At 42.0% G+C, this 19,717-nt stretch overlaps 2 protein-coding genes across 6 annotated transcripts in view; one reads left to right on the top strand and one right to left on the bottom strand.

Moving 5' to 3' along the window:
* The window catches only part of ARFGEF3 (ARFGEF family member 3), a 188,144-nt gene that overhangs the window by 89,674 nt on the left and 78,753 nt on the right, over positions 1-19,717 (bottom strand). For 3 of the 5 annotated variants that reach the window (XM_047859292.1, XM_047859295.1, XM_047859294.1), the window contains 3 exons: positions 13,238-13,280; positions 7,534-7,612; positions 778-882 (listed from right to left, as the gene is read on the bottom strand). In XM_047859292.1, the coding sequence (XP_047715248.1) occupies positions 778-882; positions 7,534-7,612; positions 13,238-13,280 (227 nt within the window). Of the gene's footprint in view, positions 1-777; positions 883-7,533; positions 7,613-13,237; positions 13,281-13,402; positions 13,532-17,184; positions 17,308-19,717 lie in introns of those variants that run through there. The other 2 variants (XM_047859293.1, XM_047859296.1) reach the window with 2 other exon arrangements.
* Positions 9,804-12,702, top strand: LOC125165866 (disks large-associated protein 5-like). The gene has a single exon (XM_047859298.1). It carries the CDS (start codon positions 9,891-9,893, stop codon positions 12,417-12,419), a length of 2,529 nt encoding a protein of 842 aa, XP_047715254.1. The 5' UTR covers positions 9,804-9,890; the 3' UTR covers positions 12,420-12,702.

The raw sequence follows: 19,717 nt of genomic DNA, 5'->3' as shown, positions 1-19,717 counted from the left end.
CCCTCTTTTTGGCTAATGTCCTGCCTCAGTTTTCCGCATCTCTCCGTCACTTCTGGGTATACGAAGAGAATACTTTTTCTCGGAACTCCAGGCAGAATTGACTAAAGAAAATCCCAGGAGAAGTATTAAGAAACTGTCTGACGTAAAGAAACAGACTCAAAATGCTACGTGGCTTCGTCAGAGTGACTCATTTTACTATAAATAACAAAATTATTTCTACTTCTAATTTCAGAAGTTAATTTGAAATTCTGACACATGGTACTGTCACATCATTCGATTTCCTCCCTGTGGAAAAGCCCTGGAACCCACAGTAACTAGCTGGCTGCCTGCGGGCCCTGTCACTTGTGTGTACCTCTGGCTATAATTAAGTGACTCGTCTGCACGTTGAGATGGAGAATGTACCACGGAAGGGCTAAGAATAACACTCAGTCGCTCTTGCCCCCCTGTGCAACCTTCTGGTGCCTTTGCATACTTTTAGGATAGACCGGTAACCTAGAAAACAACCCCCTCCTTCCTGAGTCTCATGATCCCGTGGTGTCAACAAAATGCAAGAGGGCCCCGGAGACCTATTTTGTTAAAAAAAAAAAAAAAATCATAAGCTTCTCTCTATCCTGGTCTAGTGCATGCAAGCAAAACAATTTCCCTGCTTTCTAAAGCACGTGCCCACGGGCGAGATGACCAGTAGGTCACGGATGCCATGGGAGGGGACCCACACACACGGCTAGAAGGGGAGAACGCTCGAGTTGGGGTTGGGGGGGTGCGAGGACGGGTGCTCACCAGATCAGGTCTGTGAAACCTCTGTGCAGGTGCATGGAGGGGGAGGAGCTGCTGAGCACGGACAGGATGCACTCGGAGTACAGGAGCTGTAGCTGCTGCTGGTCACTACGGAAGAACAAAATCAGCGTGCAGACGCATGCCAGGTAAGGGCAAAGTTGAAAAGGTGATGTGTGGGAAACGCTTGGAAAAATAGCAGGCGTTAGAGAAGTCTTAATTTGGGGGGGGGGGCGGTTGGCATTATGGGTTGAATTGTATCCCCCTCCAAATTTATACGTTGGGAGTCCAAACCCCTGGTACGTCAGAACATACATCAGAACCGGAATCAGGAAGAATTTAATGTTCAAGCACATATTTACTACAGACATATGATACTTTGGAGAGAATTCATTCAAGAATCCTGGAATCCTGGAAGGGAATGGTCAGAAATAAAAGGAGGAACTTGCTTTGAAAAATCTTTGGTTGTGTCTCTTTTCTCATAACATAAATAAATGCCAAAAGGAAGCTTCGTGCCCTCAGTTCATATAACTCCCAGGACGGTGGCGGGGGGTGGGGGAGGGGCGGCTGGTGGTGGCAGGGAAAGGCAAGACCAGGGACAGGCAGACTAGAACCCTGAGACAGGAAGGAAGAGAAGTGAGCACCAGTCCCAAACTCCAGAAGGTCACATACACACACAACTGTCAAAGGGAGAAAGGTTGCACAGATCCAAGAGCAAGGATTGCAAGAGAGGGGCCCGTGGGTCCCTGGTTTAAGCGCTGTGTTAGATACCTTGGCGATCGGTCTCTGCAAAATTGACATCAAGCTGGCTGGCGAGCTATACGCCAAAGGCAAAATCCTGCCCATGGCCTCATGAACCAGACATGCTTTTCACGGTTTTAAAGGTTACAAAGCAGTAACAGAAATGAACAGTGAGCAGAGGCAGAGGCAGTATGCGGCCCTTTACAGCAAACTCTGATCATCTCCTCGTCCAAAGAGAACTGTGCAATGATTCAGATAGTGAGTAATCCGAATACTAATGCCATTATCCTGAAGAAGGGAACTCTGCTCATATTTGGATGTACTCTACCACACCCCCTAAGCAGGGAAGAAGAGATGGGTAAAGGCTGAGTTTCCATGAAACTTATTACCATTTGCCAAGAGGAAGGTGGTGATTGGAGGAAGAATAAGAAAGGCAAGACATACTTAGCCATTTTGGGGCCAGGTCAGGACTTTTGGTTTCCATACTCCTACACCCACATGCTTCCCTACCCTTCTGAGCAAGACCTCGTTCCTGGCAGGAAGAGCACATTCTTCATTAGAAGAGACCAGAGACTCTCTAGAGTCTAGACTAGACTAGAGAGACAAGAGACTAGAGAGACAAGTAAACAAGTGGGTAAAGCACCGTGGAGGAAGTGCTACAGGTGAATGATTTAAACACAAGGTTCTAACGAGAGCACAGGAGTGGCATCGAATCCTTAGAAAGATCCAGAAAGAATTTCTAAAGGAAGTGGTATCTTCACGGAGACCTGAAGTTCAAGTAGGAGTCTTTCCTGGCAGCGTGGGGGAGACGGTGTGTGTAGAGCACAGGGGAGAGGGTAGTGGTAGTCTGTGGTTGGAGCGAAGTGTGAAGATACCATCAGCAAGAGGCAGGACGCGAGTGGTGGCAGGGGTCAGATCAGAAAGGGTCTTGGAGGACTTGTCTGGACTTTATCCTGCAGCAGTCAAGGCTCCTATGAGTATCTACAGAGTGTGCCACAGCAATCTCGCAAGCTCAAGTAATCAGACCCCATGACAGACACGATGCGTTGCCAAGGTAACTGGCCTGGGAGTCTCCTTGGAGACCGAACGCGGCAGCTTTTCTGTGGGCTGCGACAGTCTGGAAAAACGGGTGCCCGTGCCTCACATGAGTCACTTCATTAAAGGAGCTGTCTGAAATGTAAGCGAATTCCACACGTGCCCCTTGCTAGATCCACATATGCGTGTGCACAGTGTGTGCGTTTCTTATTTGTCTGACCGTAGACACACACACAAATATGTGAAAAGCACAAGGCAGAGAGAAGCCCAGAAACCAGCCAACTCTTTCAAAACACACAAGGAACAATCTGCCTACTTAGGAGGGTGGTGGGTCCCTTGGCCTGGTCTTCTGTTTGAGCATTTCATGGCTGGCAGGTTGAGTGTTGGCTGGGTTTCATTTGCTGCTCATCTCTAAATTTCTTCCCAGGCTCAAGATCCACGGGGAGCAACTCCCGTGAGTGGGCCAGTGGGCCGTGAAGGCTGAGCAACCACTCGTCCCGGCAAGGCGGCTGCAAGGGTAATCTGACGGCATGTTCTGGATCTCCGAGTTCTTAAATTTTTTTTTTTTTTTAATTATCAGTCATTTTGACCTTACCTCCCTTTGAGGTGGTTCAAATTTAGTTAGAAAAAGGAGAGAGGGAATGAAGTAATTGTGTGAGAAGTAGAATGGAATTAAATGCATGATACGGACACTTGGCCTTGCCTCAATGATTCTGAGAATGCTTTGGTGTAGAGCCCTCTCTGACACTCGGTACTGGGAAGAGAGGGGGGTAGGGAGAGGTTGGTCAGAGACCAACAGGCAAAGAATGAATACATATCTTTATGAGCCCAATTATCCTTCCAAAAACTCTTGGATTTAAAAAGCACCATGTAACTCGACGTGCCTAATACAGAGTTCTATGAATAACGCATCTCCAAGACATGTGAGTTGTTCTGTGTACCTGGACATGTTTTGTGAATCCTCCCCCGAGACTGAACATATCATGAATACATACCCTGACAGAGTGAAAGCCCTGCGAGGTATTCGGGCGTTGATTTTGGAACTGGTCGTTGAGGAGAAGTAGTGGCCATAGTGTGATTTCGGAGGAAGAGGATATTTAGAAGGTGGGAGAATAAGAAGTTTAGCTAGTAGAAATAAGAGGAGTTGAGGGAGAAAAATCAGAAGAAATTGCAAAAGGTGTGAAAACTTGACAAGAAGAATAAACAGAACCACCAGACTGAAAGCAACCAAGAGCGTAGTCCTATCTGACCAGGTGGCCTTACAGGTCTTCCGTTTACACGGCACTGAGCGTGGGGCACCCCAGCGTCCTTGGCAACAGAACCCTCATCTTGGGGTAATGGAATCATGAGGCGAAAGACTATACTCAAACACGGTGAACAGGCTCCAGAGGCAGAATGATAACTGGGGAAATGCATTGAAAAACCAAGCAAGACTATGAGAATCCTATAAAAACCGTTAGGCTTCATAATGACATGCCTAAAGCCATCTTTAAGCCAATGACTAATGAGAAATCCTAGAAAAAACATGTATGTGTCACATGAATTACTTTTCCCAATGAAAGTCCACTTTAAGTCATGGAATGTTGTAAATATTGCAAATATTTATCCATAAAAAATTCCATTTGTCCCAATACTTCCTAGAAGATACCAATATTGAATCTCTATAATAATTACAGCAGATATAACCTAGGACTCCCCCAGATAAATTAGGTCATATGGTCACTCTACAGATGGAGGTCCCTAGGGCTCCCTAGAGACACCCAGGTTTTTTAAAAAATTTTTTAATGTTGTATTTATTTTTGAGAGAGAGAGACAGAGTATGAGTGGGAGAGGGACAGAGAGAGAGGGAGACACAGAATCTGAAGTAGGCTCCAGGCACTGAGCTGTCAGCACAGAGCCCAGTGCGGAGCCCGAACCCATGAACCATGAGATCATGACCTAAGCTAAAGTTGGATGCTTAATTTACAGAGCCACCCAGGCGCCCCTAGACATCCAGGTTTTAAAGAACCATGAACTTCAAGCCCTTACTGGACTCAGCTGAAGACTCTTTGCTGGCCAGTGAACAATGGTATGTTTTAAAGCTATCATTTATAGATCGACAGATTTGTTCTGATTTTTCTTGGTGGCTACTTTTTAATTATTAATGACATAACTACCTCGAGCTTTTCTAGCACTTAAAACCTTAGTCTTCCCTTAGCAAACCACTCAGGGAAAAAATGTTGAGCTTATTTGTTTTTCCTTGCCTGCAAAGTAATGAACATAGTCTTTAAATTTTTCAAAGTTTTGATGGCCTTTGTTTGATTTCCTGCTAAGACCTAAGTGGGTGGGATAAGAGAAGCAGCATCTTTGACAGCGGGAAACCGCCTGGTTGCTGTCAGTGAGCTGCGGTGTTCCCCTGGTGAACATAAACAACTTTGTAGGATGTTAATATCCGATGAAGATTCTCCACGATGGTGACAGAATAAGAGGCGAGCCAATCTACAAACAGGCTTGAATGAAGATTTAAAAAGAATTCTGTACAAACCACAAAAAAGGAACAAATATCATCCTCCCCTAGGAGTGACTCTTGCTTCTTCTACAATGAGGGCATTGGCTGCCTCCAATCTGCCCCCCTCCGCCAACAGCTTGATAAAAACTAAGATGCCCCATACCAGGATTGCCCCTACTTTCCGACAGCACTCAATCCTTGAACAGACCCTCATTTCCTTTAACCCACTCCAAATCACCTAACTCTGATTCCGATCCTATAGCAATCTCTCCTAAAATCCTTTGACTGGATACCATTGGCTCCCCATAGTATACAGACTCCCTTATTATTACAGGTAATAAACCTAATTCTGCTAACCTCAGGTAATTTTTGGCTACCGGCCATCAACTCTCTTTTAAGCAAATATTCTCATTTGATCCTTACAAAAACCCTAATATAGTTTATATTACTAATATTATATTACATAAGAGAAAACAATAAATTATATATTAATTAACAGCAAATAATATATTAACTATTTTATAGGATACATAAGCTTATGGTAGTTGAGAGCTCTGCCCAAGAGCTAGTAAAGAGCAGAACAGGGTTTTATCCAGCTAAACCACCAAAGATAACGTAGTTGAGCCAATAGTGGTTAAACACCATACGTGATTGTATTTTAGGAGAAAACAAGCCAATGAGAAACATATCCCAGCTCTGATATAACAGCTGGCTCTGCTATGGGGGAGAGGAGCTAGGCAGGGGTGGGGAGGAGTGAGCACTAGAAGAAATCTCAACCCTGGTCACAAACAGGTAGAGTGAATATATAACCTATCCCAGCCAGGACCCTGTTAAGAGTGAAGGAGGGTGATTAAAATCATAAAGGATAGGCATAACGTGAAACTCTCCCAAGGTGATCGGGTCACATGGGGACTTCACAGATGGGGTTACGGTAGTTGGTGTTAGAGCCTTCAGGTTAGGGTAACGATCCGAGCCTCAGGCCTCCTGCCCCAACTCTCCGTGGTTAGGAAAGATGGGGACCTGAGCAGAGTACAGGAGAAGCCATCTACACGTGCCATCTGCTGTCAGACCCATCCCTTCTGAGGAAAAATAATGTGCTGTCTGGAGTCCAGGGTGAGAGAGGCTTGAGGGTGGGGCTCTGGAAGAAGTGCTTTGCTTTTTGGCTTGTATTACCTATGGATTAAATAGATCTCTTCATTGTTTAAGTGCCTAACATGAAGAGAGCTTAACTTGGTCAAAATGTGCAAAAGGTGCAGGGGCGCCTGGGTGGCTCAGTCAGTTAGGTGTCTGACTTCGGCTCAGGTCACGATCTCACAGTTTGTGAGTTCGAGCCCCGTGTCGGGCTCTGTGCTGACAGCTCAGAGCCTGGAGCCCGCTTCGGATTCTGTATCTCCTTCTGTCTCTGCCCCTCCCCTGCTCATGCTCTCTTGCTCTCTCTCAAAAATAAAGATTTAAAAAAATTAAAAAAAAAATAAATTAATTAACATTAAAATACGTGCCGGCCCAGGTGACCTAGAGGAACGATGGACACACTGATGTAGAGACCACTAGGCAAAAACCTCAACGAGTCATTCTAAGTTGAGCTCTTAAAAATTCCAAGTTTATTAGAAAAGAAACAAAAATGAACAAATCAACAAGTTTCTGCAGTTTTTCCAGCAAAGTGAGAGACCTCATTAATATTTCAAGTAGACCCTATCTCCCAACTTTTCACTATATATAAAAATTTTTAAGTAAAAGTTCTTTGAATTCTCAAGTATTCTAGTAACTAGTAAATGAAAGTGTCTTTCATAACTCGAAGGGCATTTCAGAATCTTACTGTGTTGTGGGAGTTTGCAATTAACTATGTATGTAGCTGGTAGAGACTTTTCATCTCATCTTGGAAAGTCTAGTCCTTTTACAATTTGGCTTTACTAGAAATGTATAAGTTAACTTACTAACCTACTGCCTGGCGAGTTGGAGCAGTGGATACCGTCTATATGACCTAATATCAATGATTAAACTGGCATGCAAAAAAAGATGAGAGCAATGTGTTCTTTTCAGAGATATGCAGGTGAGCTCACAGGCTCAGGAAATGTTAGAAGAAATACAGAAAGACCATACAGGGCACCCTTGCCCTTTAACGGAGGAGAAAAGCATAGCGCAGGCTGATGAGAAGACTATTTAGAGTCACACAACTGGGTTACGTCAACTAGCTTTGTCACACCAACTACCTGTCAGCCAACATTCTTCTCCCTCAGCTCCTTGCTCGAGAGATCAACTCTTCTTTGCAAGCTATTGTTTTCCCATTTCTCACGAGAAAATGATATCCTTCAGTCATGGTCTTTGGTAATGTGGGCTTGCCCAAAGTCACTGCATATATTTCTCAGGAATGACAGGTGAATACCAATGGGGGGGAACCATCGTCCCTATAATCTGCAATCTGAAGTGATTCTGTAGACCAAAGTTACCTCAGAAACGGACCACCGATGAATAAGAACACCAGTGTTGAAGGCACTTACTTGATGGCGGCTTGTAGCTTCTCACACAGAACGGTGAGCACAGAGACAAGGTCATCACAAAGGGACTCAACTGTTGACCCTTCAAACAGAAGAGGTTATAAGCATTAGACATTGGCAGAGGGCACTAGAAGCTTCCCCAACAGTCCTTCCCATCCTCGACTTTTGATGTGTTTGGGAACAAAAAGGAGGTGTTCAGATGCTGAGCCTGCCTTAGGCCACCAGAATCATCATAGAAAATACAAGTATTCATTTCTGAGGTAGAATACTGAAAATACAGTTAAGAAAATGATAGATGTTTCCTATCATGCATAAGACTCATTCGCACTTAACAAAGATACTTTGATTAAGAAACAACACAACTGACCACGATTTTCTCAATATTTAGGCCAGCAGACTACCCATGTATCCCTTATTCTGACCTTTGGAATTTCTGGGTCATTTGACCACACTTGAGCGGTATCAAAGAGAGAAATGTGGCCGCGCGGAAGAAACTAAGGAACTCGGGAAAGAGGGCACAATAACTTAGTCACCATCTTCACCACTTGTACTATTCGTCTCGCATCCTCAGGGCACAGGGTTGTTAACGGAGCAACCAATGTCAGAAGAAATGATTTTCCCTCCAAACATATTCCTGTCCAGAAACCAGCAACCAACTCCCACGGAAGCACTGAATGTACTGGAAAAAAGGCTGACATTTAGAGTCTGCTCAAGTACTGGTCCACAACTTGCTGACCGCGTGAGCTCAGGTAAGCTCCGGTTTTCCCTTCGGCAGAACGGGGACAAACGATCCCAACCTCACAGAATTGTTGGGCCAAGTGCAGTAACAAGTGGAAGCATTTGCTTTGCCTGTAACAGACACTTTTAAAGAGCTATACAAATGCAGCTAAGTATTTGATGAACGTATAGAGGAAACAATGACCACGAGGTCGAGGAAAATGGAGGAAAAGGGCAAGAGCATAAGAGAGGAAAAGACCATAAAGTTGGAGGAGGACATGGAAGAGAAACAGCTAATCGTCAGAATTCATGACCTTCGATGCAGAAAGAAAACCCGAGAAGTGACAAGGTACAGTGTACAAGGTACACAAGGTACTGTGACAAGACACAGTTACGAACAAATAAAACCGTAAGTAGCCCCAAAACTCAGGTTTAGGTAAATGTCAGTGAGTCCGTTCATTTTTAACTGATGTGTATTTTTAAAGATCTGTCTTTGACCGAGAGGACTTGAACCTCTTTTTTTGGCTTGTGAAACCAAAGTGAAGATTTTATGGGAGCTGCAATTGCCCAAAGAGGGAAAGAGTTGGGTGGGGCTGGTCCCTGGGAGCTTCCACAGGTGGCAAGATGCTGACGCACATTCCGGTGTGTCTGTGGCCTGAGAACAGAGCAAGGGGCGATTAAAACAACACGCTCGGGGCGCCTGGGTGGCTCAGTGGGTTGAGCGTCCACTTGAGCTCAGCTCGTTTGTGCCCTGCATTGGGCTCTCTGATGTCAGCACAGAGCCTGCTCCCGATCCTCTGTCCTCTTCTCTCTCTGCCCCTCCCCCCCTCTCAAAAAAGAAAAAAACAAACAAACATGAAAATAAATAAACAAAACAACATGATGCTCAAGCAATGCCTTCAGAGATGGCTTGACATCTTTCTCATTTCCTTCCTTCACTGTTTCTCTTAATTGTGGCTGCTTGGCTGTTTCTCTCTGTCTCTTCCGTTCCCCTTTTCATCCTCTCCTCCCCTTTTCTTATTATGAACAAGCGAAAATATCAAAGAAAAGCAGATTTTCCAGTAGTTTTTAACTTACTGAATAAAATCTGAAATAAAATATGGCTCAATTTTTTTTTAATGAGATAATTTGGATATTTCATACCTCTTTCAGAAAACAATACCACCAAACTAAAAAACAAAAACAAAAAACCAACTGCTTGGCAATTTTATGTAGACCTTTGTTTTTCCTTTTCCTCTGGGTCAGAAGGAAATTCCCTACCTTGATTTCGTCTGTTATTTATTTATTTATTTATTTATTTATTTAAAATTTTTTTAAATGTTTTTATTAATTTTTCAGACAGAGAGAGACAGAGCATGAATGGGGGAGGGGCAGAGAGAGAGGGAGACACAGAATCGAAAGCAGGCTCCAGGCTCTGAGCCATCAGCCCAGAGCCCGACGCGGGGCTCGAACCCACGGACCGCGAGATCGTGACCTGAACTGAAGTCGGACGCTTAACCGACTGAGCCACCCAGGCGCCCCTCGTCTGTTATTTAAACTGAGCTGTCTGGGTTCCTGCTTCGGAGGCGGCAGTGGTATTTCAGACCCGGAGGGTTCCTTTACTTTTAGTTCGATTGAGGTTTTACGCCAGAACCTGCCTCAGGATGTCTTCATCACATTTTGCCAGTCGACACAGAAAGGATTTAAGTATCGACATGATTAGAACTAAAATTGCTCATAGGAAATCACTGTCTCAAAAAGGAAACAGACATAAGGAATATGAACGAAATAGGCACTTTGGTTTGAAAGATGTCAACATTCCAACCTTGGAAAGTAGAGTTCTTCTTGAATTAGATGAGACATGTCAAAATCTTGTTCCAGAAAAGGCCAGTGTCAAGCCAAGGTCAACGAAAACTGCTCTAGGTGATCAACGAAAGCAAATGCTCCAGAAATACAAAGAAGAAAAGCAACTTCAGAAATTGAAAGAGCAGAGAGAGAAAGCTAAACGAGGAGTATTTAAAGTAGGCCTTTATAGACCCGATATGCCTTGTTTTCTGTTATCAAACCAGAGTACAGAGCCAAAAAAGGCTGTTCCATCTTCTGTACGGATTACAAGGTCAAAGGCCAAAGACCAAATGGAGCAGAGTAAGATTGATAATGGGAGTGATGTTCGAGCAATTCGACCTGGTCAAAGACAAACTTCTGAAAGAAAAGTGTTGGACAAAGAGAGAAAAGCCGTACAGCCTGTAACGACCACATCGGTGAGAATGACTCGATCAGCCACTCAAGCAGCAAAGCAGAATGCCAGAACAGTCTCATCTACTACAACAAGAAAGCCAGTCACAAGAGCTAATGATCATGAAATAGAGAGAAAGGCACCAAATCAAGGAAGACCTGCCAAAAATATAGAAACAAAACCTGAAAAGGTCATTTCTTTTAAACTTGATAGTGAAGAAAATACTTTGGATTCACAAGCCAGTACAACAAATGGAATGGATCCAGATGGAGTCTTACCAAAACTGGAAAACTTACCTAAGACAAATACTGCAAAAATGAAAGGAAAGAACTCCTTCGCACCTCAAGATTTTATGTTTCAGCCATTGGATGGTCTGAGGACCTATCAAGTAACACCTATGACTCCCAGAAGTGCCAATGCTTTCTTGACACCCAGTTATACCTGGACCCCTTTAGAAACAGAAATTGCTAAGACTCAAGAACCAACAAAAGAAATTCTGGCCCAAAAGTGTAAAACTTCCTCTGCGAAGATAGTACATCAAGATTCAAATAAACTGCAGTGTCCTTTGGGTTCTCTCACAGTTTGGAATAAAGAACATGTCTTAAATAAAGATGAAACTACTAAAAATTCAAATGGCCTCCCAACAAAAGAAGTCCCGTCACTTGAAATAAATGAAGATCAGGTATCTCAGCCACAACATGATGTGCCATATTTCAGAAATATTCTTCAGTCAGAAACTGAGAAATTAACTTCGCACTGCTTGGAGTGGGACAGGAAGCTTGAATTGGACATTCCAGATGATGCTAAAGATCTTATTCGCACAGCAGTTGGGCAAACAAGACTCCTTATGAAGGAAAGGTTCAAGCAGTTTGAAGGGCTGGTGGACAATTGTGAATACAAACGAGGTGAGAAGGAGACGACCTGTACAGATCTGGATGGATTTTGGGATATGGTTAGTTTTCAGATAGAAGATGTAAACCAAAAATTCAACAATTTGACTAAACTTGAGGAATCTGGATGGCAGAACAATAATAATACAAACAAAAAAGTCTTTCGGAAAAAAGTTGTCTCGGGTGTAGCAAGTAAATCCAAAGAGGATGATGGAAGAATTGCAGCTAGAAATCGCCTAGCTGCCATAAAAAATGCAATGAGAGAGAGAATGAAGAAGGAAGAACATGTGGAGGCAGCGGCCTCTGTAATGCCAAAGGAAGTTGATACAATAGTGTTTGATGCTGGATTTTTCAGAATTGAAAGTCCCGTTAAATCCTTCTCAGGACTTTCTATCTCTTCTGAACGTCTTTCTCAAAGACTTAGGACACCTAAGTCTGTCAGCAAAGCTGTGTCTGAGAACAGGTCTAAGATGGGCGTTCTGAGACAAACTGTGTCACCACAGAATCCTGATCCTTCAAGTACCACATGTGGACATGTTGATAAGGAGACTTTGCTTTCAGCTATTCCTAAAAACAGCATAGAAGATACTCCGTGTCCTGGATTACAAGATTTAATCGAAGTAAATTATGGTACAAACAAGATAAGCTTTGAGATGGATCGTTTACCCAGTGAAAGAATGAGTTTGCCTCTACCTGCTGGTGAAGTGAGAGATGATATTAATGATAACAAAAAGGAAGAAATTTCAGATGATGTGGAAAGAATGGAACTAAATTCTTCGGTTACAGCACAGGATGTTTTAATGAGCAGCCCTGAAAAAAATACAGCATCACAAAATAATATCTTACAGGAAGAGGAAACTAAAATTTCTCAGTCAGTACTGTTTGATACTAAAAGTCTCACTACTGAATGCCATCTTCTTGATTCGCCAGGCCTAAACTGTGGTAATACATTCACTCAGGTGGAGAGGAGACATCCAGATCATGGCAGACACATTTCCTTTGGTGGTAACTTGATTACCTTTTCACCTCTAAGGCCCCTCAGTGAAGAACATCCAGAAGAATTTTGAATTTAAAAATGAATCCAAATTTTTTTTTCATATTATCAGTGCTGTGATATATTCTTAGCATTTTGAAAAATTAAAGAGTATGTATTTGTGTTCACTTCTATTCAATTTATATAGTGTCATAAAATTTTTTAACATTCAGTGTTCATCAAAGTTTGTTTTAGATACTATAGTGTTTTTCAAGGGAAGTGGGAATATTTTGTACATTAACTATGCAGAATAAAAAATGTACATCACCTCACCTCTCTTGTTTAAAATGTATAAGCTTAAAGCTAAGTGTACTAACATAGAGCTTATGAACATTCTTCAGTTTAATCAAAATATAATATTAAACTTTGACAGAAATAAAAAAAAAAAACAAAACAAAAAAACTGAGCTGTCTGTCCTGTAAGACTCCCTGTGAGGTTCCTTTTTATATATATATCCAAAAAATGGCACTTCATAAACTTACTTCTGGTGCAATAACCCTGTGCCAGTCAGGTTTCCATAACCTTCCGTCCAATTCTCATTTTACCAATGAATAAACCCGACTTCAAGGAGAACAGCAACGACAACAAAAACCTAGGCTCCAACAGGAAGATGTATGAAGAATTAATATCCTTCGGATGGTTGGTACAGAAAGAGGTGTAGCTGGTGTGGGGTGCGGGGACAGAAGGGAGATTAAGTAACAGCTAATGAATTGCCAGTAAGGCAAAGGTAAGCCGAACCTCCGAGAACGGGGAACTAACCTGGGAGCTCCCACTCATCTTTACACCCCCAGTGCCAAGCACACAGTTGGCACCCGCTTCTTAAATTGCACTAGCAAAAATCGAATCCAATACCTTGATTCCTGAATTCCTGTGGGACGTCCGGGTTTTCAATAATCTAGTGAGGGAGACACACAGAACAATTAGGAGATTCAGGCGTGACAATTTCTGACTCTTAGGCAATGGAAAATTTCAGGAAACAAATGTCATTCTGAGCGCTCTGGGGCTCAACTAACTTACCTAAGTGCACCCTCCAGGTCTTGATAGCATTACTCATGGTGTTTGTGAAAAGACTCTGATGTCTGGAACCGAGCTCATCAGTTCCAAAAATAGTTCATTCAAGAGTCCACAGTCTTCCCAGAAATTTAAGCCCGTTATGCACTTTATTTATGATTCCAGGGTGCTGAGCTGGGACTTAGAGCCATACCTATGTAAACAGGTTACCTTTGTACAGACAGTTTGTCCCAAGGTCACAGATTACACTTTGATTGGCACCTAATGAATACGGACTCTTAATAATAGGAAGGATCAGGTTTCTGAACTTTAAAATACAGGTTCAAAGATGACTGCTGGTCAGAAGCGCTTACTTCCTATTTGATGGGGGATCATATTAACTTCCAACTGTCTGACCAGACCAGCCACTCTGGGCTGTGGCTAGGCAGGTGTAGAACTATCCGGGTAGAGACAGAACCTTGGGGGAGGGGAGAACAGGAAGGGAAAGACGTTTACTATTAATTAGGCTCACTTCCTATTGCAAAGAGGATTTAGTGACTACTAAAAGGAGAGTAGAAGCCTCTTAGGTCTCCCCACATCTGAGCACTGGAAGAAGCATTTTCAGGCTAATCAACTACCAGACTTGTAAATCATCCCAGGGCACTTGTTTCTTAAACTTGTTACAGGCACACATCTTTCCTATTCTTTGTTCCTCAATTTGAAAGCTCAGCTGCTTCCATAGCATTCATTGTGAAATGCCATGTCAATGTCTACAGCTCAGTAAGTGGCTAAATACAAGTGTACAACAGCATTTTCTGGAGGAAATACATCTGAGTCGTTTTTAAAGGACATGAGAAACACTACCACCTACCCCTTAAGAATTTACGTGAGGCATTTTTGCTTTTTGAAATTAGTAACTTGAAATTTCACAATGGCTTTCATCATCTAAATAATTCAATAACAAAGCTTGATAATAACTCCGGGATCCTGATGATACAAAATCAAACTGCATAATCTTTCCTGGGAGTGGGGATAGACATTAGGTTGAAGATACAGTTGGACCCTTGAACAATATGGCGGTTGGGAGTACCAATCACCCCTTATGGCTGAAAATGTGTGTGTAACTTTTGACTCCCCCAAAACATGACCACTAACAGCCTATTATTGGCCAGAAGCCTTACCAATAACAAAAATAAGTCAATTAACACATATTTTGTATCTTATATGTATTATATTCTGTATTCTTATATTAAAGTAAGCTAGAAGAAAAGTGTTATTAAGAAAATCATAAGGAAGAGAAAATACAGTACTGTATTTGGAAAAAATCTGTATATTAGTAGACCCAGGCAGTTCAAACCCATGTTGTTCATGAGTTAACTGTACATTTCATGCTAATGCTTTTGGCAGTCTAGATTTATTTTCTTTTCATTGTATTTAAGTCTTCCTACTTCGGATATGGCCCATGATGTCTTCCTGTGATGGGTCATGCTACATATCTTCCCCAGGTAATGTGAGGTTCCCATGGGAGAACATAAACTCTCCTTCGAATGAACCTCACTGTGCCTATAGACCTCTTCCCTTTAATCGCCATTCTTAGCTGACAAAACTTTTGTCTCTCTCTAGTTGACATCACAAATGCTACAAATATTAGGATCCTGAGAATTGTTTTTCTGGGACATGGACACATCTCCGGGGACTGCATGAGTAATAGAAAGGAAATAACAGGAAACACTAATTTTCCACCTAATTTGGGATCTTGCTTCAGGCTGGGTAAGTCCAGATGGTCAGTGATGAGCAGGACCAGAGGGCTGGTTAGACATACAATACCAGGGACAGAGGCAGATAACCCTGTTAGTTTTTATTTTCTTAAAGATTTTATTTTTAGGCAATCTCTACACCCAACATGGGGCTCACGCTCATAACCCTGTGATCAAGAGTCCCACACTCCACCAACTGAGCCGGCCAGACACCTCACCATCTAAGTTTTATCCAGACCTCTACAGCTTTACCTGTTACCGTTCTTCTAGAAGAACAACATGAGCTAACAGGCTAAGTCATTTTACTTGAAACCAAATACCTTCCTACTTAAAAATTTAAAAATAAGATTAAGTGAACTAACATAAGTGAAATCACTTTGAAATTACAAAGTTTCATTTAATGGTTCCTCTTAAGACATTCAGACATCATTTCTATTATAGTATTTCGTCATGTTGCCATTTAGCAAGGATGAACTATGTGTGATTAATATAAGATTCTCAACATCTTAGGTTTATCTCTAGTAAGATGTGTTTTTAACAATTTTTTCTTAAATGTTTTTTCCCTTAGCATGTTTTCCATTTACAATTTGAATTTCTTTTAAACTACTAGTCCCACATTATCATACTCAAAATCCTAGTATAAATGAAGTAGTTTTTAACAAAAGGTAAGCTAACGTCATGTCAAGATAAAACGATTTTTTAAAATAGAAACTTAGGCTTCGGACACAGCAAACATTGAAAAAAAAATCAGTATTTGCTTTTTCAGATTAGTGTGGTATTTTCAACGTTTATTTATTTTTGGGACAGAGAGAGACAGAGCATGAACGGGCGAGGGGCAGAGAGAGAGGGAGACACAGAATCGGAAACAGGCTCCAGGCTCCGAGCCATCAGCCCAGAGCCCGACGCGGGGCTCGAACTCACGGACCGCGAGATCGTGACCTGGCTGAAGTCGGACGCTTAACCGACTGCGCCACCCAGGCGCCCCTAGTGTGGTATTTTCAACACTGGCTGTTGCAGTCACAGTTAGGAGCCTAGGGGTTCAGTGATGGTTCTTTCACTGATAAGCTCATTCATTTTAGATTTCAATTTCACCTCTCTGGGCTTCATCCTCCTCATCTGTAAAATGAGGGCTAAAAGAATTGGACGAGGTAAAGCTGGAAGGTTCCGCTCAACTCTATAAATTAGAAAATAACTGAAGGTAAAAATTAGAAATGATTTTAAGTGAAACACGAGACCTTAATTTCTGTAAAGTTAACTCATGAGATGTTTCAGGCTGCCACTGAGATTCCTTATTCTAAACAATAATCAAGTGTTCAATTCAGAATACTTCTTGCGGATTTCAAAAGAAGTTTAACCTGAATTCTTCAGAGGCAGACTTAAAAAACCAACCACACACCTATTTTGAACAGGAATCATCTCTTCATTAACATTCCCATAAGACAGGATATACAAGAAGCCAGTTACGTTTATATTTTTTCCCGGGAATGCTCATTTTAGACAATCTGTTCAAGTTTGGATCAATAAGCTCTAACCGGCTTTGATGACAGAGGGAAGTCAATTCCAGCTTCTCCCCCACCCCCACCCCAATCCCCCCATGGTACCAGCAGGTGAAGGAAGACCCCCTCCCCCCGCACAATCTTTTAGTTAACAGAGAGAAACACAGACACCAAACCTTAAAGCATGTAATTGACTGCTATTAACTTTTCCTAATTTTGAATTCACTTCTGATACTTCTTAATATATCAGTCCAGTGTTTTTATATAAAAGCTTTCAATCTGAGTTTTAAAAAATGATTTAAAAAGACAAGTGAATTATAAAAGAACGACTGAAAAAAAGAGTAGAAACCATAAAGAGAAACGACTCTCAAAGCTTTAAACAGGCAAAAATATACTTAAAGAGCTTAATTTATATGAATCGATGCTCTTCTAAACCAAGCAAGCCCTTCCTACTGTTTCAGTAGGAAGCAGCCCCGGCAGGGGGTGAGGGAGGGAGCGTCTAGGATGTGGAACACACAGCATGCAGTTACACAGAGACACCGGCAACATTGCTCACCGTATTTTCCTGCCTTTGTCGTAACTGTAAAGCCAAGTCACCCAGCATTTGACTGAGAGTTGCCCGCACAGCCGTGTTTATACTACGCTGGTGACAGCTACATATGTATGTCTCAATGCACACCTGGTAAAGAAATAAGATAGCAACACACACGCTCTGTAGATAACAGTTCATTACCAACATGCTTTGGAATTAACCGGAGAAGCTATTAAATCCTCCTCAAATAGAAAGTCAGCCTGTTTTAGGACTAATTATCCACGAGTGCTATAAATATTTACAATCCCGGAAAATCTGTTTTTAAGCCTATAGGAAAACTAACATTTTCCTAAATATTACCACTCTTAGAAGCTTATTATTCTGAGCATCATAGGAAGATGCAAATTAGTGAGTTTTAGATATGCCAGATAATGCTATCTAGGGCAAACTCAGGTGGCTGGAAATTAATCAGGAAAAGCTCCTTCCATGGCAAAACAGGAAAGGAATGTATGAGCTTCTGAGTTATGAAGGGTGGGAAACGGGTTAGTGAATCCCTTTCTCCTGCACTGTAAACAAGCTTGATCTTGGATTCACTCTCTAGCTGTGTCCTTCTGCAAACTTGGTAAAGGTGGACCATCGGCTACGTGACTGGGCAGCATGGCTTGGGGTGAAGGTGTCTCGTAATTACTAAGCTGCATCTGAATTGGGAAAGCTGTGGATGAACTTCACAAACCTGTGAAAAGTCACAGGTTTGTGTTACCTGGGTGAACCCTGTCATTGCTCACAGCCTCTGAGGGACATTTCCCAGCTCTGTTCATGGGGTTTTTACAGAAATTCTGGTTCCGACACGGTTGCAACATGGGGGCTCCTAAGCCAACGTGACTGCACCCATCAAGGTGGCTCTCATCTTCTTGCTCCAAGGCTGACATTTGAGAGCACAGACTAGCCTCTGGACTGTTCCAAGGACTCCTGTGAGACAGAAATGCCGGCCAGTGTCCTGCTTCTACTCCCTGTCCTGTATCTGCAAAGCAGATTGGGTTGTGTGGGTCTGAATGTCTAGTTGGACCTGAGAAGATTCCCTGGTGGCTGCAGCTTGGAGGAATCCCAATTTGAAAAAACAATATCCCTCATGTGATGACGATGATGTTTAATGTCATGACTTTCCAGGTTTTACTCCCTGTAATTCTTCCGGAAGCCATAGGAATGGGTGTCACAATAAATACATGCTTTTAATTTATCCACTTTTTTCTCTGTTTAAGGTATGTCATCCTTTTCAGTCTTATAAGTTTACACCCACAAAAAGGAAAAGAAGGGATTTAACGTACCTAAATTATTTTTCTACGAATAGCTGCAAGATTATCTACAATGAAAATAAAGTGTTCTCACCTAAATGGCAAATTTAATTCGATGGATGATAAGCGAGATGGGAGAGAGACTAAGTGTTAACTTTTGTTGCCTCTACTGCTTAAGCTGGAGCTTTCTGCCGGGTGTCACTGTCATAACCTTTTGGGTAAAATTAATGATGTAAAAGTAAATACTTTCTAACAATTTCATTCATCTCTCATGAAATGCTTGATAGTCCAGTGAGCATTTAAAATTCATAAATTTATAAAAAAAATAAAACTCATATATTGATTTGGAATTTGGGTCCGATTAATTCATTGTTAGCTAAAAAACAAAAGCGGATTCCAAAACATTTATTTTTCAAATTACCACTGAAGGGCATGTCAATGTTAAATTCATTTTCTCAAATGATCATGGATCATAACGTACTTGAAGGCACAAGTTATACATACTCAGAAAAAAATGGGTCTTAATCTCAGGGGGCTTTTACGTTGCATGTGATGACAAGACACACAAACCTTGCAAATCCATCCAAGCGGGTGGTGTTTCACTTCGACGAACCAAATTCTCTGTGGCGTAAGTAGGCACAGCAGTACGAGTCGTGCCTCAGAATTTAAGTTTTCTTTAAATCCTACATTCTCCCCAGAAATCTTGATAGCTGTAGATCTTTAAGATCTCTGAGCTCTGACACACATTTAAGGGGAATTTTGAGGTTGTGGAAACAGTACAGATAAAAGAGTAGCTATTTTAAGAGCTGACCTCCTGCTCAAGAGAAGCACGGTTCTTTTTAATACCGAGAGCCTTACCCCCCATGCGACCGCCCTGCAAAAATTGTATCAGTCACTTTAGACGCATGAAGGAAAGCACAAGTGAGGAATGGGGTTTATGTAACATAAACAGTACAGGATATGGACAAGAACCTCCTAGAAACCAAATGCATTTGAGTTTTAGTGTCTCCACCATGTCTCGTGTTTTATAGCTGCTGCTATCAGGGGTACAATACTGGGAATGACTCATTGCATGTTTACTCTGCTTTGAGACGTATTAATCCAAGAAGCTCGTTCTGTTAAAGTTGGAGGTATAAATACTTTGATCAAAGAGTATCCTTTTAAATATAGCAAGACCATGTACCTGATAATATCACTACCTTTAAGTCCACAGAAAGAAATGCTCTATCAGCTATCTTGACATCTTCAGAAAAGCTTCTCTCGCT

Source organism: Prionailurus viverrinus, chromosome B2 (genome assembly GCF_022837055.1).
Source record: "Prionailurus viverrinus isolate Anna chromosome B2, UM_Priviv_1.0, whole genome shotgun sequence".
Taxonomy (NCBI): Eukaryota; Metazoa; Chordata; class Mammalia; order Carnivora; family Felidae; genus Prionailurus; species Prionailurus viverrinus.
This window is presented reverse-complemented; position numbering and strand designations above follow the sequence as displayed.

Coding starts and splice junctions, on each gene's coding strand:
- LOC125165866 (XM_047859298.1), top strand. CDS start 9,891: ATGTCTTCATCACATTTTGCCAGTCGACACAGAAAGGATTTAAGTATC.